At 60.2% G+C, this 21,455-nt stretch overlaps 1 protein-coding gene across 2 annotated transcripts; it reads left to right on the top strand.

Annotated features, from left to right (window-relative positions):
* Window positions 1-71: 71 nt before the first annotated feature.
* On the top strand, window positions 72-21,245 carry MED12 (mediator complex subunit 12). 2 transcript variants are annotated; one of them, XM_087728064.1, is made up of 44 exons: window positions 72-370; window positions 845-949; window positions 1,396-1,587; window positions 2,391-2,550; window positions 2,769-2,944; window positions 3,078-3,188; window positions 3,426-3,680; window positions 4,699-4,845; window positions 6,348-6,447; window positions 6,552-6,688; window positions 7,416-7,547; window positions 8,258-8,384; window positions 8,538-8,767; window positions 8,888-8,971; window positions 9,325-9,477; window positions 9,685-9,829; window positions 9,919-10,037; window positions 10,155-10,298; window positions 10,777-10,940; window positions 11,050-11,181; window positions 11,310-11,537; window positions 11,921-12,065; window positions 12,323-12,443; window positions 12,537-12,638; window positions 12,730-12,843; window positions 12,940-13,094; window positions 13,353-13,532; window positions 13,757-13,828; window positions 13,931-14,073; window positions 14,167-14,328; window positions 14,412-14,523; window positions 14,661-14,750; window positions 14,985-15,094; window positions 15,615-15,750; window positions 15,966-16,127; window positions 16,269-16,649; window positions 16,746-16,896; window positions 17,130-17,341; window positions 17,633-17,713; window positions 17,934-18,148; window positions 18,276-18,486; window positions 18,914-19,081; window positions 19,187-19,268; window positions 20,820-21,245. In XM_087728064.1, the coding sequence occupies exons 1-44, from the start codon at window positions 272-274 to the stop codon at window positions 20,861-20,863; spliced, it is 6,489 nt and encodes a 2,162-aa protein (XP_087584190.1). In that variant the 5' UTR covers window positions 72-271; the 3' UTR covers window positions 20,864-21,245. The 2 variants fall into 2 exon arrangements, with proteins under 2 accessions (XP_087584190.1, XP_087584189.1); XM_087728063.1 differs by having other exon boundaries at window positions 18,911-19,081.
* The last annotated feature ends 210 nt before the right edge of the window (window positions 21,246-21,455 follow it).

Genomic DNA, 21,455 nt, shown 5'->3' with positions numbered 1-21,455 from the left:
CGCGTCATCGCTTCCGACCGCCGCGGCGGTGCTCCGCTTTTTGTCCTCCGCGCCCCCCCGCAGCCGCGCGCGATCCATTCCGGCGCCGCCCGGGTCCTACGCTGCCGAGCGGCTCTCGGAAGGCTTCGGCGCGGCCCGCCCGCCCCGACCCCGCGCTCGGCCTTTTCCGGCAGGCGTCGGCCCGGCTCGGCTGGTTCCGCCGCCGCCGCCGACCCGGTGTCCGGGCCTGAGTCTGGTCGGCGGGCGGGCCGGCAGCGCCTCTTGGCCGGCCATGGCGGCCTTTGGGGTGCTGAGCTACGAGCACCGGCCTCTCAAGCGGCCGCGCCTGGGCCCGCCCGACGTCTACCCGCAGGACCCCAAGCAGAAAGAGGTAAGCGGGGCCGGAGCCCCCGGCCGGGACGGCGCCCCCTGCGGCCAGGGCGGACGGCGCAGCGCCCCCGCGCGGCCCGGAGGAAGAAGGGCGCCGCCGCGGGTCCGGGTGGGGGGGGGGTCGGCAGTAGCGCTCGGGGGCCCGCGGACCCCGCCTCCCCCCCCCCCCGTTGGGTCCCGGCTGCCGGTGGGAGGTCCGGCTGCTCTTGGCCATGGAGGCTCCACCTAAGCCCCCCCCCCTCGGTCCCACTCCCTCCCTCCTGTCCGGACAGTCCGGCTCTGGCCGGAGACCCTCCTCCTGCCGGTGTCCAGATGCTAGAGCAGCCCCGGGACCCACCCACCCCGCCTCCCTCCACCCTGTGTCCCCTGGGGGTCTCCTGGGGGGAGGGGCTGCCCCTGCAGGGGGGGGTGTTGGGGGAGGGGCTGCTGACCGACCCTGGCTGACCCCCCTCTGGCCTCCCTTCCTCCCCCCCAGGACGAGCTGACGGCGCTCAACGTGAAGCAGGGCTTCAACAACCAGCCGGCGGTTTCCGGAGACGAGCACGGCAGCGCCAAGAACGTCAACTTCAACCCCGCCAAGGTGAAGCCGATGGCTGTGGACACCCCCCCTCCCAAGCCCACGATGGGGCCCGACTGCCCGTCTTACTCCCCCATAGCTGAAAGTTTGCAGCAGGGGGAGGGGAGCCGAGATCCGCCTGCAAATGCTGGCTGCCCATTCCCCCTGGTCTTTGGATTGGGGTGGGGGGGAAGCTGCGGGCAGCAGAAATGAGCTGGGGAAGGGATGCTGGCACCGTCGTGCGGCCTGGCACGGCGTCACTAAGCGCAGCCTCTCAAAAAAAGGAAGAGGGCACCGGCGTCAGGCGGGAGGGGGGACCGCTCTGCAGAGGACCCTCTTCTTGGTGCGGAGGTGAAGGTGCCTCCGTCAAGGAAGCCGAGCCGTTGCTCTGGAGGGAACGTGAGGCCGGGGTCCTCCCTGGGTCGCCTTGCGGCCAGAGGAGCCTGAAAGCTCCTCTTCCTCTTCTCCAGATCAGTTCCAACTTCAGCAGCATCATCGCCGAAAAGCTGCGTTGCAACACCTTACCCGACACTGGCCGTCGGAAACCGCAGGTCAACCAAAAGGACAACTTCTGGCCGGTGACGGCTCGCTCCCAGAGCGCCATTAACAATTGGTTCAACGACCTGGCTGGAACCAAACCCCTCACCCACCTGGCTAAAAAGGTACCTGCAGTGCCAAGGCGCCCTAGATGGGGAGGGGGCACATTAAGGGACGGAGGGGGGTGGCTGAGGCGGGGAGACCCATAGCATCCGTAAACCCTCAGGGATGGCCATCGGACGGCTTCGGGAAGGACTTGGGGCGAAGAGCCAGGAGCCCTGGGTGGAGGAGGGAGTTAGGCAAGGCCAGAACGCGAGGGATGAGCGGGAGTTCTCGGAGGCCCGGCCCTGGCGTGGGGCAGCTGTTGCGGAAGGAGATCCCGGAACGAGATGGGGCCAGGGAAACCGGGAGGCTGTTATGGGAAGAGTAGTGGCTGCAGTTCCCCCCGTACCTGAAGTTTGAAGTTTGAAGTTTCATTTTATTTATATGCCGCCCTATTCCCTAAAAGGGACTCAGGGCGGCGAACAACTCCAATGGGAAGGGGAAACATGCAAATACAAAATAGACATTTAAGAGCCGAGGTGGCGCAGTGGTCAGGGTGCAGTACTGCAGGCTACTTCAGCTGACTGCAGTTCTGCAGTTCGGCTGTTCAATTCTCACCGGCTCAAGGTTGACTCAGCCTTCCATCCTTCCGAGGTGGGTGAAATGAGGACCCAGACTGTGGGGGCGATATGCTGACTCTGTAAACCGCTTAGAGAGGGCTGAAAGCCCTATGAAGCGGTATATAAGTCTAACTGCTAACTGCTAAAATAACCAACAACCTCACCGGTCGAGAGGGGAAGGGCCTGGTTTCCCAGCCATCCTCCTCGCTAGGTCTCTGACCAAAGTGTGTGTGAATCGGGGCCCCTCTTGCTCTGCTCCCGGGCAGGTGCCCATCTTCAGCAAGAAGGAGGAGATCTTTAGTTACCTGGCCAAGTATGCAGTGCCCGTGATGAGAGCTGCCTGGTTGATCAAGATGACCTGTGCCTATTACGCTGCCATTACGGAAACGAAGGTGAAGAAGCGGCATGTCATTGACCCCTTCAGCGGTAAGGGCTGCTGCTCCGGCCTCCAAATGGGCCTCTCTCAGCCTCCTCCCATGGCAGCCGTTTCTGCTGCCCCCTCCCCAAATCACCAGGACGGTCTGGCTTTCTCCCCCACCCTTCCCCTCTTTGCTATCCCTGGTCTCTCTTGCCTCCTCTGCATGTTGAGTCCCACAGCAGGCCCCTCCCCGTCCCGGCTACTGACGGCTGCCCTCCCTCTCTAGAGTGGACACAGATCATTACCAAGTTTCTGTGGGAGCAGCTGCAGAAGATCGCCGACTTCCACCGGCAGCTGCTGGCACAAGCCTGCGGCTCGCCCTCCAGCATCATGCCCCAGGAGGTGGAGCATTCGGTCAAGCAGTGGGACTACAATGAGAAGCTGGCCATGTTTATGTTCCAGGTGACAGCGGGGAGGGGGTTAGGGTGGGGTCCCCTTGTAGGGGGAGGGGGAAGTGGGTGGAAGAACGGGCGAGCCGAGCCCCCATACCCACAGCCCCCGGCCTTCTCAGTGGGCCTCTGTCTGCACCTTCCAGGACGGGATGCTGGACCGGCACGAGTTTCTCACCTGGGTGCTGGAGTGCTTTGAGAAGATTCGGCCGGGCGAAGACGAGCTCCTGAAGCTGCTCCTTCCGCTGCTCCTGCAGGTCAGCCACCCCCCGTCCCCAGGAAAACTCGGGAGAAGGTCCTGTTGGAAACTCCAGGGCTGGAAGGGGAATGCGGGAGTAAAACTCTACGGAAGGGAGGGCTGGATGGGCAGCCGACGTCATTGCAGCGGCCCAGGAAGCTGGTGCGCTGGGTTTGGGGGTGTCTGGTGGCGTTGCGAGGCCCCAGAGAGGAGTGGGCTTTTGGGGCTGAGCGGACGCCATTTTTCTCCCCCGCAGTATTCCAGTGAGTTTGTGCAGTCAGCCTACCTGTCCAGGCGCCTGGCCTACTTCTGCACCCGCCGCCTCGCCATTCTGTTGGACGCCAGCGGTGGGCATCCGGCTCACCACCTTCCCTCTCAGGCAGCCCCCGCGCTCCCTTCCACCCCGACTCCCCAGCCGGCTGCGGGAAACTCCTCCGCCAGCCCTTTCAGCGACCTCCTGTTGTGCCCCCAGCATCGCCCCGTCGTCTTTGGACTCAGCTGCATCCTGCAGGTGAGCGCTCTTGTTGGCAGGGGTCCCGCAGGGCTGGGGCGGGTGGGTGGGTGGGTGGGGGAAGGCCAGAGGGGAAAAGCCTTCAGAAGGAGTCCGGGGAGAATCTCCTTGGCTGGCTCGTGGCAGCCGGAGGAGGGAGGGCAGGTAGGAAGCCTGGGGAGGGGGGCTGCATTCAGAACTGCCCACCGCGGAGGACAGGAGCTGCCGTTAGAATCCCTCGGGGGAGGGAAGGCTGAGGGGGGGGGGGAGGGAGGGATGAATATTAGGCTTGACGAGGGGTGTTAGATTTTAATGTAATATGATTGCACACGTATACTGTCTTCTCTTATTTTTTCTTTAAAACTAAGATATGTTAAGTATTTTGATATGGAAGCATAAATACCATCAACATAGAATGGAGTTTGCTCAGAAGCTGAAATACACCAATGAGAGGAAGAGTGGGAAACAGAGGAGAGAAGAAAGATGGGAAGAGAGGGATAGGAGAGAGGAAGAGTGGGAAGCAGAGGAGAGAAGAAAGATGGGAAGAGAGGGATAGGAGAGAGGGTAAGGGGGGAAGATGAGGAGGATAAGGAGGAGTGGAAAGAGGAGAGAGGAGAAGGAGAAAGGAAGGGGAAGTAGAGTAGAAAAGGATGATGGAGGGAAGAAAGGAGGTAGGAGAGAGGTAGAAGAAAGAGGTGTATGGAGAGCAGAAGAGCCAATAATGGTTTTTTATCTTTCTGGGTGTTGATGACAAGAGGAACTGATGTAATTACTACTTAATACAATAGGATATTGGCTTTGTAATAGTATACATGTGATTATATGTTATGAAAATGGAAAATAAAAAAAGTATATTAAAAAAAAGAATCCCATGGAGGCACAGAGGAGCCCAGGTGGGGTGGTGGGGTGCAGAGACACAGGGAGCATTTGGCTTTGGGGATGAGAAGAGTACCGTGGAAATGGCTGAGCAGTTGGGCACAAAAGTGCCTTCAAGCCCCCCGGCCTAGAGAACTCAACCTCCTTCCTCCTCTGGCTGCAGAGTATCGTCCTGTGCTGCCCCAGCGCCCTGGTCTGGCACTACTCCCTCACCGACAGCAGAATCAAGACGGGCTCTCCCCTCGACCACCTGCCCATTGCCCCCTCAAACCTGCCCATGCCCGGGGTCAACGCCAGCTTCATACAGCAGGTGAGCAATAGCAATAGCAATAGCAATAGCAGTAGACTTATATACCGCTTCATAGGGCTTTCAGCCCTCTCTAAGCGGTTTACAGAGAGTCAGCATATCGCCCCCAACAATCTGGGTCCTCATTTTACCCACCTCGGAAGGATGGAAGGCTGAGTCAACCCTGAGCCGGTGAGATTTGAACCGCTGACCTCCTGATCTAGCAGTAGCCTGCAGTGCTGCATTTAACCACTGCGCCACCTTGGCTCCTATAGTAGTAGACTCTTGGCCGGCAACACATCAGCAGGCTTGGAATGGACAAAGCAGTCATCCCATAATGCAGCAGGCCGTCTCCTGGCCTGGGGCTGTGGGAGGGGCCGTGCCAGGCTTGCTCCCTCCCTCCCCGTTTCCCAGGCTGGCTCAGGACCCTGGCAGGTTGCAGACCCTTCCTCTTATTATTATTTTTAATATAATTTTTATTCTTTTTAAACAAAACAACACATACAAAACAAAGGAAGAAAAAGGCGGGGGGGAGGAAACCAACTTTCCTCCATTTCATCAAGCATGTCATTTGGTTACAAGTTTTGGTGCATCATTTCTTAAGATTAAGAATAACATCACTGGTGTTGCATTAAACATAACTGGATATTTCGCTGTCGTTGAGCATTATGTGTTCAAATTACCATTAATATTCTTTCATTTGTAACAATCCTTGTTTCCTTGAATTCATAATTATCTATCAAATAACAATAAGTCTTTAAAGTATTATAATATCACCTATCTCTAAGGAATAAAAGCGAAGATTGGAACAAAGAATTCCCATTGGTTTATAATAAACATTCATATTTTCAATTGACCATAATGTCTCCAATCGTCCAGAATTCCAAGAATGGTTTCCCGTTATTAATTAGTTGGTCCATATAGCGGTTAAATATTTCAATTCATGTATATATCAATTATTCCTTACATCATCATTGATCTGTTTAATATACAAAGATCTCTTCCTCTTTTTTTTTTAAATTGGAAATTTAAAAAAAAAACTTTTACAAATGTTTACTTCCCTCCTCTCCCCACCCAAACCCCACCCCTCCCAACCTTGGTCCCGACTTCCCAGAACCAATACAGGGTATAAATCTTTAACTAAAATATTCTAAAGTAAACTTAAAAATAAAAAATTAATATCCTCTATCATTTGAGCTTTAACTCCTCTTTGCTAGGCTAACTCTAAACAGATTATATCATTCCTTGTTTCTTCAGTCACAAACTATCTGGAATTTCTTAGTCCCGTATTTATTTTGAGTATAGTCAATCCATCTTCTCCACTCCAGTTTATAGCTCTCGTTTGAGTGGTCCTGGAGATATGCTGATATTTTAGCCATCTCTGCTAGGTTTGTTACTTTTAATGTCCATTCTTGAATAGTAGGCAAGTCTTCCTTCTTCCAGTATTGCGCCACCAACAGTCTTGCTGCAGTTATTAAATGCAAAATCAGGTTAGTCTCTTCCTCTTGATGCCCCTTCCTTGCCAGGTCCGAGCGAGGCTGCGGGAGACGGAGCAGCAGATCAAGGAGCGTGGGCAGGCCGTGGAAGTGCGCTGGTCCTTCGACAAATGCCAGGAAGCCACCGCAGGTAGGCCCCGCCCCATTCCCTGCCCCTGCCCCTCCACCTGGGCAGCTGGACTGTTCTGTGGGCAGTGGGGCTCCCTGCCTAGGATCCCCCCCTTTCTCTTCCAGGGTTCACCATCAGCCGGGTGCTCCACACTTTAGAAGTCCTCGACAGCCACAGTTTCGAGCGCTCGGACTTCAGCAACTCGCTGGATTCTCTGTACAACAGGATATTCGGGGGAGGGCCGAGCAAGGACAGCCACGAGGTAGGGGAAGGGTCTTTTCTGCAAAGAGGGGCTAGCAGGAAGAGGGCACGGCCAGAGGAGGCTCCTGGTATCCAGGGGAGGCGTTCGATTCCGGGCAGCCAGGTTGGAATCGGCGTTGCCAGGAGGCGGTCACGGCTGAAATCATTTTAAATGGGCCAGTTGGATTCACAGCGGAGGAGAACTCTCCCCGTGGTGGTGGTGGTGGAGGGAACCTCCTTGCTCCTCCGAGTCTCTGTTCCTGAATTGCGGCTGCTGAGCGAGGGCTAAACCAGGGGGGAAAGCAATAGCAATAGCAGTTAGACTTATATACCGCTTCATAGGGCTTTCAGCCCTCTCTAAGCGGTTTACAGAGTCAGCATATCGCCCCCATAGTCTGGGTCCTCATTTCACCCACCTCGGAAGGATGGAAGGCTGAGTCAACCCTGAGCCAGTGAGATTTGAACCACTGAACTGCTGAACTAGCAGTCAGCTGAAGTGACCTGCAGTACTGCACTCTACCCACTGCGCCACCTCGGCTCGAAAGGGGCTGGGTGCAGGCTGCTTCGTCTCTTGTGGGGTGAGGAAGCTGGAGGAAGTGGTTCCAGCTCTTCAGCTGACAGTCATCCCCCCCACGTGCCGCGCTCACAAGGAAGCAGCCTCCCCGGGGAGCTTCCTCGGAGGCTGCCTGAAGGCCGGGGAGAAGGTTAGGCTGGCTTTCCGGGAGATTACCCCACTTCTTTCCTGGCAGATCTCCCCCGATGACGACGCCGTGGTCGCTCTGCTCTGCGAGTGGGCCGTGAGCCACAAGCGTTCCGGGCGGCACCGAGCCATGGTGGTGGCAAAGCTGCTGGAGAAACGGCAATCTGAGATAGAGGCCGAGGTGAGCCCAGCGTGGGGGATCTCCGTGAGGATGGGCGGCGAGGGCGGCCTCTCCGAGCAGGAGGGGGAGAGGATATTTCCTTTTAAAAGAGGAAATGTCCGTTGGGCTTCCTCTTCCAGGATGTCCCGGGATTGTGGGGTCACCTCAGTGGCCATGGACAAGGCTGGACGTTCCTGGCCAGGTCAGAACACTTTTGAGGTTAAAACTGGGCATTTGTGGCCAAGACGTTTTGATCTCAAAAGTGCTTCGCAAATGTCCGTTTTCGTCCCCAAAAACGTTGTGCTTCACGAAGTTCATTTGAACATTCCGCAAGCACAAATCGATACGGCATCCAGTGTGAATTCTTCTGCAGGGCCTTAAAACCATCCGAAACAAATTAAAAACGTTTGAAATAGAACAATAAAGCCTGTGAAATATTCAGTGGTGACGATGCTCTAAACGCCAGAGACGGGGAGGGTGTGTGTGTGTTGAAAACATCCAAAGTCCCTATGCGGCACCAAGAGGATTGTCCTAGAAAAGTGGGTGGGTGTCATGACAGACTCCCTTGTCTGAGGATCCCTGCAGGAGAAGAAGCCACGGGAATCGTCCCACCAGTGAGGGGTTTGTTCCAGCAGAGGCTCTGCTGCAGGGGGCCAAGCATGGGTTCAGGGGGGAGGGCCCAGGGGGCAGGTGTGCGGCTCACCACCTTCTGCTCTTCTGCTTGTACTCAGCGCTGCGGCGACTCAGAAGTGGTGGACGAAAAAGGATCCATCTCTTCGGGTTCCCTGTCGGCCGTGAGCGCCCCAGTTTTCCAAGAAGTTCTCATGCAGTTCCTCGACACCCAGGCCCCCATGCTAAGTATGGAGCAAGCCCCCTTCCCCGGCTCCTCTGCGTGCCCAGCCGGCCGTCCCGCTTGACGGGCAGAGAGGGGGTCAGGCCGGGGACAGCTGGGCGGGCAGGAGCCGCCCGGACCCTCATCCTTCCCTCCCTCCCTCCCTCCCTCCCTGGCAGCTGACCCCAGCAGCGAGGACGAGCGGGCCGAGTTCTTCAACCTGGTGCTGCTCTTCTGCGAGCTGATCCGCCACGACGTCTTCTCGCCCAACATGTACATGTGCGCCCTGATCTCGCGGGGCGACTTGGCTATCGACCACGGGCCCCGTCCCGCCTCCCCCTTCGACGACGCTGCGGAAGAGCACCACGACCGGAAGGAGCGGGAGGGCGGCCACGGCATCAAGCTGGAGGTTTGAGATGGGATCCCCCCCCTCCTCCTTCTGATCGGGGGGCGGGTTGGGAGACGGAGGGAGCAGACAGCTTCAGCTTCAGAGTGTTGAACGGGGTGCCTCGTCCCTTCTCCTTGCCAGGATGCCAGTCTCTCGGAGTGTCACATGGACATTGACCACAGTTCCAACGCCATCTTCGACGACATGGAGAAGACTGATTTCTCGGTAGCGCCTGGCGGGGCCTCCTGGCTGGTCTTTGGGGAGCCCACAGTGCCAATGGCAGAGGCTGTCTTAAGTCCCTTCCTTCCATCCCTGGCAGCCTGGACTGCCTCCTGCCCAAGAGAGCTACCGCCTTTCAGAGGCCCTCCAGTGCCTTTCCTGGGGGAAAAGGAGACGAGGCAGTCTCCACTGCCTGCGGAGCCCTCAAAAGGGGGCAGCAGCCATGCAGAGAGAGGCAGAAGCTCTCGGTGGAGGGTGCTGCTACCGGCCTGCTGGGGGGGCTGCCTGGGGTGGGTGGGCAGAGTCTCCCTTGCCAAGATAAGAGTCCACTCACCGCTCTGCCTTTTCCCTCCCTCTAGATGTTCTCTCCTTCCATGCACTGTGAGTCCAAAGCGAGCCCTTCCCCGGAGAAAGTGGACCTTGAGAAGGACCGAGGGGCAGATGGGACGTTGGCCGCCCTCTACGACCAGCCTCGGCACATCCAGTACTGCACGCATTTCCCCATTCCCCAGGTGAGGTGGGGAGCCGGGCAGCTGGCAGTGGGGCAGGGGTGCCGTGTGCTGGGCATGCAGGGAGGGCCTGGGGAGCCCTCCTCCTCCTTCGGGAAGCGTGGGAGGTGCCTCCCCTGCAAAAGGAAGGGGCCTCCGGGTGGGGCCGGCTGGAGCATCTCCCCATGAACGGATGGACGGCAGCCGGACTTGCTCTTCCCGCCTTCCCAGGAGGAGTCGAGCAGCCACGAGTGCAACCAGCGACTGGTGGTCCTTTTCGGAGTCGGGAAGCAGCGCGACGAAGCCCGGCACGCCATCAAAAGAATCAGCAAGGATATTTTGAAGGTGCTCAACAGGAAAAGCACGGCGGAGACAGGTTGGTAGAGCCACTCGGGCCAAAGGGCTGGGGGGGGGGGGAGCCACTGGGACCCGCAGAGGTCATCACCCCGTGTCTCCCTTGGGCAGGGGGGGAGGAAGGGCAGAAGAGGAAGAGGAACAAGCCAGAGGCCTTCCCAACCGCAGAGGACATCTTTGCCAAGTTCCAACATCTTTCCCACTTCGACCAGCATCTCGTCACTTCTCAGGTACCTTCCTCGGCCGGGTCGGCAGCTGTGTGTGTGTGTGTGTGTGAGGGATCTGAGGACCCCAGGGGAGGGGGGCACTGCCAGGCAGCACGCTTCCTTCTCCCTCTCCTTCCCCAGGTCTCTCGCAACGTCTTGGAGCAAATCACCAGCTTTGCCTTAGGGATGTCCTACCACCTGCCTCTGGTGCAGCACATCCAGTTCATCTTCGACCTGATGGAGTATTCGCTCAACATTAGCGGGCTCATCGACTTTGCCATCCAGGTGGGTGGGCAGGACAGGGCTGGGCCCCCCACCTCCTTGGCAAGCGCGAGGGTCCCGCCCTGGGATTGCTGCGAGACAGAGAAAGTTTGTCTCCGGCCGAGATGGGCTGCGAGGTCCCGTTGGAAGTCCAGCGCTGGGCTGAAAGGCTCACCCGACGGCTCTCCGAGCCTCCAAGCCCAGAAGGGCACAAGCAGCAGGCAGCTGCAGGTGTGCAAGGAACGGGGCACACGCGCCCCTTGCCCTTCCCGCTTCTTTGGCCGTGAGGAGAGCAGGAGAGCCATGCCGAAGTGGTTGGCCCAAACTCCAGAGCATGAGCCGGCTGCGGTTTCCCTTGGCGACTTGTATGCCGAGCGTCGTGCTCGCCTCCCCCCCAGATGCAGCCTTTCCTCCAAGCCGCCCCTGTAGGGCTGGAGGGTGTCTGCCAGCTGATCCGTCCATCTTCCCTCCCCTTCTCCCCCCATACTGACGGGCTGCGTAGCTGCTGAACGAGCTGAGCGTGGTGGAGGCCGAGTTGCTGCTGAAGTCTTCTGACCTGGTGGGCAGCTACACCACCAGCCTGTGCCTCTGCATCGTGGCCGTCCTGCGGCATTACCACTCCTGCCTTATCCTCAACCAGGACCAGATGGCCCAGGTCTTCGAAGGGTGAGCCCTGGGCACAGGCCTGGCCCCTCCTTGATCGGCTCCCGCGGGGGTGTTGGGGTGAGGGGCAGGGCCTACTCATCCCCCCCTGGCTTTCTCTCCTCCGCCCCAGGCTCTGTGGGGTGGTGAAGCATGGCATGAACCGTTCGGACGGCTCTTCGGCTGAGCGCTGCATCCTGGCCTACCTCTACGATCTGTACACGTCCTGCAGCCACCTCAAGAGTAAATTTGGGGAGCTCTTCAGGTCAGTGCCCTGCTCTGCCTGCTGGCTCCCTCCGTGCCTCCTCCCCCACCAAGGGGGGGGGTCTGTTGGAGACCCTCCCGGGGCCGGCTGGGGGGCTGCGCAGGCCTCACCTCCTGCTTCCCCTGCAGCGACTTCTGCTCCAAGGTGAAGAACACCATCTACTGCAATGTGGAGCCCTCGGACTCCAACATGCTGTGGGAACCCTTGTTCATGATCGACACCATCGAGAACCCCTCTGCCCACAACTTCACCTACATCAACCTGGGCAAGAGCCTGGCGGACAACCCGGCCAATCGCTACAGCTTCGTCTGCAACGCCCTGATGCACGTCTGTGTGGGGCACCACGACCCGGACCGGTGAGGGCCAGGCCGGGCGAGGTGCCACGGGGGCACTGCTGACGCCTCTTGCAAGTGCCCTCTTTCCCAGGGGAGGGGGGCAGAGGAAGGAAGCTGATGGGCAAGGAGGCACGGCGGGAGGTCTGGCCCTCCGTCTTTCTTCTCCCCCACTTCCCAGCTCCCGAGGGTGGAGGCTGGTTTCTCCCCTCGTGTTGGTTTATTCAATTCGCCTGACTCCGTTGTCCCTCGGCATTACGGATGTTTCTGCCTCTTTGAGAATCCTGTTTCGGAGAGGGCACACCTTCGTGTAGACCTCTGGGCTGGCTGGGTGAGGCTGCTGGCTCAGAGCCTTGGGAAGACAACCAGGCCCTCACCGACCCCCCCCCCCCCACTCTCCCACCCAGGGTCAACGACATCGCCATCCTGTGCGCGGAGTTGACCGGCTACTGCAAGCTGCTGAGCGCCGAGTGGCTGGGGGTGCTGAAGGCCCTGTGCTGCTCCTCCAACAACGGGACGTGCGGCTTCAACGACCTCCTCTGCAACGTGGACGTAAGGGCGGGACAGGGAGGGAGGTTTTGCTGAGCGGACATAACGTCCGAGGAGGACGCGTTGGCGAAGAGGACTGCGTGGGCTTGAAGGGCTCGACTGCAGGGTCCCTGGTGTCACCGGGTGCGTCCCAGGAGTCGGTGGGCAGTAACCTTGGTTTTTCCCTGCCTTGGCTTTTGGCTTCTTCGCTCCCAGCGGTGCCCAGGTAGATGGTACTACAGGCAGGGGCTCAGCCGAGCTGCCTTCCTCCTTACCTGCAGGTGAGCGACCTGTCCTTCCACGACTCCCTGGCGACCTTTGTGGCCATCCTCATTGCCCGCCAGTGTCTGCTGCTGGAGGATCTGATCCGCTGCGCGGCCATTCCCTCTCTCCTCAATGCTGGTGAGCGTCCAGCCAGGATACCATCCAAAGGACTCCGGGAGACAGAGAGAGGCCCAGCAATGACCCTCCCTTCCCCCGCCCTTCTCTTTGCAGCCTGCAGCGAACAGGATTCGGAGCCCGGGGCCCGCCTGACCTGCCGAATTTTGCTGCACCTCTTTAAGACCCCCCAGCTGAATCCCTGCCAGCAGGATAGCAGTAAGCCTTTGGGCCTGGGCTCTCCCACGATGGACTGGCGCGCCTTCCGGGTGTCAGTCAGTCCAGGGCTGAAAATGTGGGCTCTCCCCAGGTAAGCCCTCGGTGGGCATCCGCTCGTCCTGCGACAGGCACCTGCTGGCTGCTTCCCAGAATCGCATCGTGGACGGGGCCGTCTTTGCTGTGCTGAAGGCCGTCTTTGTCCTGGGTGCGTGATTGGGACACATCCGGGAGGAGGGGGCAGGGAGGGGAGTGTTAGTGGGGCTGAGTCCGGCCACTGGACGAGTCCCGCTCCTGGTTGCAGGGGACGCCGAACTGAAGGGCTCTGGCTTCTCCCACCCGGGAGGGGTGGACGATCTCCTGGATGACGACAAGAAGCCGGCCGGCCGGATGGTTTCGATTGAGACAGCCAGCTTGGACGTTTACGCCAAGTACGTCCTCAGGAGCATCTGCCAGCAGGTGAGACCGACAGCCCCCACGGGAGAAACGCTGCCTCAGCCTTGCAGCGAGCTCACCCTGGGGTCATCGTGAGCAGTGCGGCTCCTCGGGTGGGCCGAGTGCTAAGCCCCGTTGAGGCCCAGGCGTGCCTGTGGGGAGATCCCCACCAGGCCTTGGTCCTGGGGGCCTCGGAAGGGCAGGTGCAGTTGGGTCGGTGTGGCTGGTTGGCAGAGCCGGAGTCCCCCCAGGGTCAGTGGCACCCCCCCTCCCTCTCCGCAGGAATGGGTGGGCGAGCGGTGCCTGAAGTCGTTGTGCGAGGACAGCAACGACCTGCAGGACCCCGTCCTGAGCAGCACCCAAGCCCAGCGCCTGATGCAGCTGATCTGCTACCCTCATCGGCTGCTCGACAACGAGGAGGGAGAAAACCCTCAGCGGCAGAGGATCAAGCGCATTTTACAGGTTTCTTGGGGGGGCATTGGCTGGGAAGATGGCGCTCCTCAGCCTCTGCAGGTGCCAGTGGGATGACGGAGGGACCGGCAGTATTCACGATGCGCAGGGAATGGGGGGGGAGGGACACGAATGTCCGACTCTTCAGGAAGGCCAGGAGCCAGCGGAAGGGAGGGAGGGTTGGCCCCACAGCAGGGCCCTCCTCTGACAGATGCGTCCATCGGCCTCTCATGCAGAACCTGGACCAGTGGACGATGCGCCAGTCGCTGCTCGAACTGCAGCTCATGATCAAGCAGACGGCCAGCAATGTGAGGACTTGTGGCTGAGGTCCCTGGGGGAGGACGGACGGTCCCTCTTGCCAGGGCTTCACAGTTTGACTCTTCCTACACCCCCTCCCTCGCCTCCTGCAGCAGGAGATGAATTCCCTCCTGGAGAACATCGCCAAGGCCACCATCGAGGTCTTCCAGCAGTCGGCCGAGACCAACGGCATCGTCAGCCTGGGCAGCTGCCCCAACCTCATGCCTGCCAACCCCAAAGCCAAGCCTGTCCTTAGGTCAGCAGGGACCGGGGTAGAAGGGGAGGGGGCCTGGAGGGGGTGGGGGAGGGGTTGTCAGGCCAGCCTGACCCTGCTGTCTCGCCCCTCCAGCTCCTTGGAACGGTCCGGCGTGTGGCTGGTGGCGCCGCTGATCGCCAAGCTCCCGACCTCCGTGCAGGGCTACGTGTTGAAGGCGGCGGGGGACGAGCTGGAGAAGGGGCAGCATCTGGGCTCTTCGTCCCGCAAGGAGAGGGACCGGCAGAAGCAGAAGAGGTGAGGGAACTGAAGGGTGGGTGGGCGGGGGGGAGGGAAGCCCCGGTCAGCCCAAGCCTACCGCCTCTGCACTTTGTCTGCAGCATGACCCTGCTGAGCCAGCAGCCCTTCCTGTCCCTGGTGCTCACCTGCCTGAAGGGCCAGGACGAGCAGCGGGAGGGCCTCCTCACCTCCTTGTACAGCCAGGTGCAGCAGGTAAGCGGAGGAATCCCCAGGGGGCCCTCGGGCCGCATTTCCTTTTGGGGGGGGTGGACTTCCTTTTCCCAGCCTACCCCGCCCCCCAGCAGCTTTTGTCTGCTAAGGGGAGGCTGTTCCCATTACCGCCCTCTTAGATTGTGACCAACTGGCGGGAAGACCAGTACCAAGACGACTGCAAGGCCAAGCAGCTAATGCACGAGGCGCTGAAGCTGCGGCTGAATCTGGTGAGCTGTGGGGCACAAACGGGGTCTCCCTCCTGCCTGCTCCCCAGACCTTGGGGGACAGATCTGGAGCTCCCTTTGCTCCCCTCGTCCCTCCCACAGAATTTCCCTTTTCAGGGAGCCCCCTTCCAGTATGGGGAAGACTGCCCTGGACAGGGGAAGACACACACCTCTTGCTGTCTCTGCTCCCCCCCGGCCTCCTCGTGGGCAGGCAGCTCATGTGGTCCTTCCCTCCAGGTGGGGGGCATGTTCGACACAGTGCAGCGCAGCACACAGCAGACCACAGAGTGGGCAGTGCTTCTCCTGGACATCATCAGCAGTGGCACGGTGGACATGCAGTCTAACAAGTGAGCCTTTCCTTCCCCCGGATGTCGTCCCTGCTCCGGCCCCTCAGCAGTTCTGTTGGGGCACGGGGTTCCTGCATCTTAGAAGTGCCCCCAGACAGTGGTGAGTTCCGGATCCCGTTCCAACCGGCAGCGTACCCATGCGTCTTAGCGGCTCCGCTTCCCTCTGCGACGCTCCAGCTGCTCAGCGGAGTGTCGCGTAGGTGGTCTACGCACCATGCGGGGAAGCGCCAAAGACTTAAAAGACGGGTAAGGAGCTCAGGTGGGCGGGTGGGCCCTCTAGAGCACCGTACCGGAACGGTATCCTGTGCTCTGGGCAGCTGCGCTACACGCGTACCGTGGCGTACCGCCTGCAACCCACCCCTGGCCCCAACGTAAACAGCCCCATCCCTGTGCACAGCGGGGCAGGGGCCCTGTAAATTGGCAGCCCTCCCTCCCTGCATAAAGCCTGGCGGGGCCAACGGGGCTTCTGCTGCCCCCGCCCCTCACTGACCGCCCGTCCCCTCTGGCCCTGATCTTCCAGCGAGCTCTTCACCACCGTCCTGGACATGCTGAGCGTGCTGATCAATGGCACTCTGGCCGCCGACATGTCCAGCATCTCCCAAGGCAGCATGGAGGAGAACAAGCGGGCGTACATGAACCTCGTGAAGAAGCTGCGGGTAAAGCAGAGCCCCCCCCCCCAATGCCCCCTGGGAGGGAAGGGTCCCCTGGCGCTTGGGTCTTGCTCGACTTCTGCTTTTCTCCCGGGTAAAGCTCTTGGGCCCCAGGGGCCGGAGGGGGCCAGCCCAGGGCCCCTGTGCAGAGCCCCGGGATGAAGGGCGGCACGGCTGTGTGGGTGGCCCGGCTCCCATTGCAACGGCTTCCTCCTCTGCAGAAGGAGCTGGGCGACCGGCAGTCGGAGAGCCTGGAGAAGGTGCGGCAGCTGCTGCCGCTGCCCAAGCAGACACGGGACGTCATCACCTGCGAGCCGCAGGGCTCCCTCATCGACACCAAGGGCAACAAGATTGCCGGCTTCGACTCCATCTTCAAGAAGGAGGCAAGTGACTGTCTGGACGTCCGGCCGGGCGGGAGGCGAGGGGACTGGCAGGTTTCAGAAGGGGGAGGGGCAGTCCCCGGAGCCCACCGCGGAGTTGCCATGGCTGTCCTTCCTCTCCCCTCCTCCTCCTCCTCCTCCCAGGGCCTGCAGGTCTCCACCAAGCAGAAGATCTCCCCCTGGGACCTCTTCGAGGGCCTGAAGCACTCCGCCCCGCTCTCCTGGGGCTGGTTCGGGACGGTGCGGGTGGACCGCAAGGTCTCCCGCTTCGAAGAGCAGCAGCGGCTGCTCCTCTACCACACCCACCTGAAGCCCAAGCCCCGCAGCTACTATCTGGAGCCGCTGCCTCTGCCTCCCGAGGAGGAGGAGCCCCCCACCCCAGTGGCCCTGGAGCCGGAGAAGAAGGCGGTCGAGCCGGCCAAGGTGGAAAAGGCCAGTGCCAGCGCCGGCAGTTCTGCGGCCGAACCCAAGAACAAGAGTAAGAGCAAGAGCAAGAAACGGGCCCAGCCAGCCAGCAAGAACGAAGTGAGTCCCCCTCCTGCCCTCCCCCCCTTACCTGCCCGGCCCCTCCCCCTGCCTGCCTGGCCTCCTCACAGCCTTTGCCACCCCCTCCCCCCACAGGAATACCCGATGAACGCGGTCCGGGGCGTCTCCTACGGTGCCGGCATCCCCACCGACCTCCTGCATCACCAGCCGGGGAACTCCATGTCTCGCCTGGCCTACGGGCAGCCTCCGGTGGGCCTCTATGCCCAGAACCAGCCCCTCCCTGCAGGTCCGAGTCTGGCGTCTCTTTGAGAGTGGGACCCCTCAGCTCTCTCCCTGAGTCTGGATTATGGTGTCTTCCCCGGGAGAGCCAGGACAGGGAGCCTGGCAGAGCAGACGGGCTTCCTGCCAGGCTGCCCCCAACCTCCCTCGGGGCTTCGGGCGCTGCCTGGGGCCCCTAACCCTAACCCCTCTTCCACCTGGAGGTGCCCAGCAAAGACCGGCTGCTGCTTCTCCTTGCAGGCGGCCCTCGGTTGGACACGTCGTACCGGCCGGTGCGCATGCCCATCGGCAAGCTGGTGCCCAACCGGCTCCCCTACGCGGGGGTCTTGCCAACCGGCATGAGCATGCTAGGAATGGACCCTTCCTATAAGTCAGCCGTCTACAGGCCGCAGCAGCCTCCTCCTCCTCTGTCCGGGGGGACTCTCCTGCGCCAGCAACTGCAGGCCAAACTGGTAAGATCCCCAGGTGTGTGTGTGTGTGGGGGGGTTGCACAGTATGGGTTCCCACAGCCCCTAGGGGGCGGAATTATTGGGGCATCCCCCCCACCCCTGGTCTTCCAGAAGGGGGAGGAAGAGCAGAATGGACTCGGTTATTCTGCTTCTCGGTTAGCGGGGCCCAAAGTCATTGGGGGGAGCATTTGTGGCCAGAGGGAAAAGTCTCAGAGCTGGCGAGGGTCCCTGCCCCCCTGCAGGCACCAGCTGTGCCCCAGCTGCCCGTGCCATGCCTCCCTTTTGCCTCCCCAGCAAGGCCAGGGGATCCTGGGGCAGCCGCCAGTGCGCCAAATGCCTCCTACTCCAGCTTACGGAACCGGGCAGGCAGCTCAGGTGAGCCCTTCGCTGCCTTCCAGGAAACTCTCCTGGTTTTTGGGGGCTTTTGGGGTGGGCAACTGGGAAGGAAGCTCCAGTCCTGGGCTGGGGGTGGGGTGGGCTGAGCCTGGTCTCTGTTTGGCGGGAGCACCAGACAGCCGCCGCCTTTCTGTGTGAAGCAGTTGGGCAGTAACTCATCTGCCCCTTCCTCTCCCTGCGCCGCCTCCCCTCCCTGTAGGGCTACACCCCCTACGGGGTGCCCCACCTCAGCCTCCAGCAGCACCCCTCCCAGGCAAGCGCCATGGTCCCCTCGACGTATTCCGGCCAAACCTATCAGAACAGCCACCCCAGCGCCAACCCCGCCTTCGTCGACGCCGTCCGGTCCATGCAGAGGCCCGGATACGTCCACCAGCAGGCCCCTGCCTACGGGCACGCCCTGAACGCCGCACAGAGGTACCCGGGCGCGGGGAGGGAAGGAAGGGGGCTGCAGGGACGGCATCGGCCCCTACCTGAGGTCTCTGCCCAAACAGCCGCTCCGGTCTGCTCCCTGATGCCCGTTTCTGTCCATCCTGCGCTCCAGGTTCCCCCACCAGCCGATGCAGCAGCCGACCATGATGGGCAGCATCAACCACCTGAGCACGCAAGGGGTCCCCACGGGGGTCCGGCCCAGCCAGCTTCTGCCCGACCAGCAGCAGCAGCAGCAACAACAACAACAGCAACAGCAGCAACAGCAGCAGCAGCAACAACAACAATACTTGAGGCAGCAACAGCAGCAACAGCAGCTGCTCCGGGTGAGCAGGCAGGGAGCCCCCAGGCGCCTCCTCTCTCCGTGATGATGGGGCGAGGCGTCTGGGGCAAAAGGGGAGGGGTCTAAAAGAGGGGAGGTGCCTCAATGGCTCCTGCTCTGAAGGAGGCCACCCTCCCTCCGTCTTCCCGAGCCGAGATGGCGCAGTGGTTAGGGTGCAGTACTGCAGGCCATTTCAGCTGACTGTTATCTGCAGTTCAGCGGTTCAAATCTCACCGGCTCAAGGTTGACTCAGCCTTCCATCCTTCCGAGGTGGGTGAAATGAGGACCCGGATTGTTGGGGGCAATATGCTGACTCTGTAAACCGCTTAGAGAGGGCTGAAAGCCCTATGAAGCGGTATATAAGTCTAACTGCTATTCCCAGGGGCTCCTGGCTAAGGGTGTCCTTCCGGCCTCCTCTTTTTTCACAGCAGCAGCAGCAACAGCAGCAGCAGCAGCAGCCCCCTCCACAGCAGCAGCCCCAACAGCCCCAGCAGCCGCCCCCTCAGCAGCCGCCCCCCGTGCCCCCCGTCCCTCAGCCCCAAGCCCAGGGACAGCCACCGGGACTGGGGATGCAGGGCCTGAATCCTCAGCAACCCATGGTAAGAAGGGTGGGGAGGGTTCTCTCCTTGGGGGTGGGGGGATTCCCCGCTCCTGGCCCCCCTTCCTCTCACACCCTCCGTGACACACCCTCCCCCTCTGCGCAGTTCCAGCGGCAAGGCCTCCAGCAGACCCAGCAGCAGCAACAGACGGCTGCCTTGGTCCGGCAGCTCCAGCAGCAGCTCTCCAGTAAGGTCCCGGGAACTCAGCCGGCCAGGGAAGGGAAGAAGGGGGAGGGGCTCTCGGGGGGGGGGCTCCCCCTCTTACCTTCCTGAAGAGGTGGTCCTGAAGGCGAGGGGCGGGGCTTCGTGGGAGGGGGAACCCAGGGCAAGGAAAGACTCACTTGTTAAGACTGCATGTCCACCGTGCCACTGATGATGAGCTCCAGGAGAAACACTGGGTGCTACGCTGCACCGTGTCAAACATGCACCTGGTGGGAAGGGCCACATGAGCCGGGCGAAGGCCGCCGGCTGGATGAGCAGAGGGTTCTCCCTGCGCCCTTCAACTGTGGGGCTCTGCAGAGGCTTCAGAGCAGCCGGCCTCCGAGGCGGGGCACTCTTGGGCACCTAGCATGTGGAGTTGGCCTCCTCCTGCTCCCTGGGCAAAAAAGGCCGGATTGTAGGGGGAGGAAATTGGGGCTGTCCGTCCCCCGTCCCCCGTCCCCCGCATGCTGGCTTTGGCCCCTCTTGCGACTCTTGAGAGAGGTCGCAGCCGCTTCGTAGAATGTTGGAATTCATTCCGGGTGTTTGTGTGCAGGGCAGTTTCTGCTGCCTGAAACACACATACACAGGGATGAGAGAGAGGGGAAAACCCTTTCAGGCTGCATGTTCGAATCACGTCAGGGTCACCACTTGCCGCGTTGTCGCCACACTGGTGGGCTGCTCATGTGTCCTTGCCTAATCAAAAGGAAAACACCAGACGAAATTCCTCGGGATGAGCAAAAGGCTTCGAATGATCATCGAAGGGCTCTTTTATTAGAAAAAGTTAGTTACAGCGTCATCAAAAAGGAGCGTATCAAAAGGCATATATAATCACACATGGCACAAGTAAACTAATGAAAAGTTCACAGCATTCTACAAATAAACCAATAGAAAATCACATCATGGCAAAGGGTGGGCAAAGTGGGAGCAGAAGGTTACAAGTTGCATGGCATTGGGAGGAGGAGAGGGGGAATAGAAAGTTATAGCACAGCATAGGGGGGAGAAAGGGCATGTGTGGGAGTAGCTGGCTCACATAGTTCTTGTTACATGAGGCTGCATAGTGAGTTATGACCGTTAGGCCAGAAAGATGTTTCTGGTGCGATGTTTTTGCATCCCTGTGTATGTGTGTTTCAGGCAGCAGAAACTGTCCTGCACACAAACACCCGGAATGAATTCCAACAGTAGAAGAGACTATGGGGACTGTGAGCCTGGGGAGAAAGGGGTCACTCCCAGGGCGGTTTGTCCCCATCCCTTTCTCCCCAGGAGCCCCCCTTCCACGGGCCCAAACCATCCATGAGCAGGCAGGAGCCCCACCCACATGTTTGGCTAGGTGGGGGTGCAGGGAGGCAGTGCAGAGGGGTGCTCGAGAACTTCCCACGGGCAGGGAATGTTGGCGAGCTGTGTCCTGCCAGACTCGAAGAATGGGCACCTCCTGCACAGGGGCATCTCTTCCTCCCAAACCCAGCCAGCTTCTGCCCCAAATACTGACACGCCCCCCCCCCCTCCCCAGCCCCTAACTCTCCTCTTTGGGCCCCCACAGATACGCAGACCCAGCAGAGCAGCAATCCTTTCGGACGGTATTGAGCCTCACGAGGGAAGCAGCGGCTTCGTGGAGGATCTGGAAGAGCCGTTCTTCGGGGCTGGTGGGGGAACAGACCTCCCACCCCACACCCGCGGGTCTGGCTGTGCAGCAGCGACCCCCCCACCCATCCTCGGCCAGGAGTGTTTTATCACGCCAAATGAGTGTTTTTAATCTCCACTTTCTACCAGTGTTTCCGAATCCCGTGTGATTGCTAGAGTCTCCCGCCCCACTTTTGATTTCAGCTTTTAATAAGTTTTTAGTATTTTTGTTAAAATAATGACAAAAAAAAACAACTTGTAAGATTTTATACTTTATTTATACCAGATGAGCCCTGTATCACAGATGTCCTGAAAAAAAAAAGAAATACACAGAGCATACTTTCCAGACCGTCTCCTGGTTTTTCAGAGGGGGGGGGAGAGGGGTTCAGGGGGAGGGGAGGGGTTCAGCTCTTCCTCTTTCCTGAGATCGGGTCTCCGAATTGCTGCTGAAAGGGGGGGCAGGTGCCCACACACATCACCTCCACTTCTGCTTGCCTGGGCTGTTAACAAGGGAGAACCTGGCCCTTCTGCGGGTTGCGTGGGGAAGACAGCCGGC

Source organism: Thamnophis sirtalis, unplaced genomic scaffold, assembly GCF_051295495.1.
Source record: "Thamnophis sirtalis isolate CommonGarterSnake01/CBP01778 unplaced genomic scaffold, rThaSir2_p1.2 scaffold_13, whole genome shotgun sequence".
Taxonomy (NCBI): Eukaryota; Metazoa; Chordata; class Lepidosauria; order Squamata; family Natricidae; genus Thamnophis; species Thamnophis sirtalis.
This window is presented reverse-complemented; position numbering and strand designations above follow the sequence as displayed.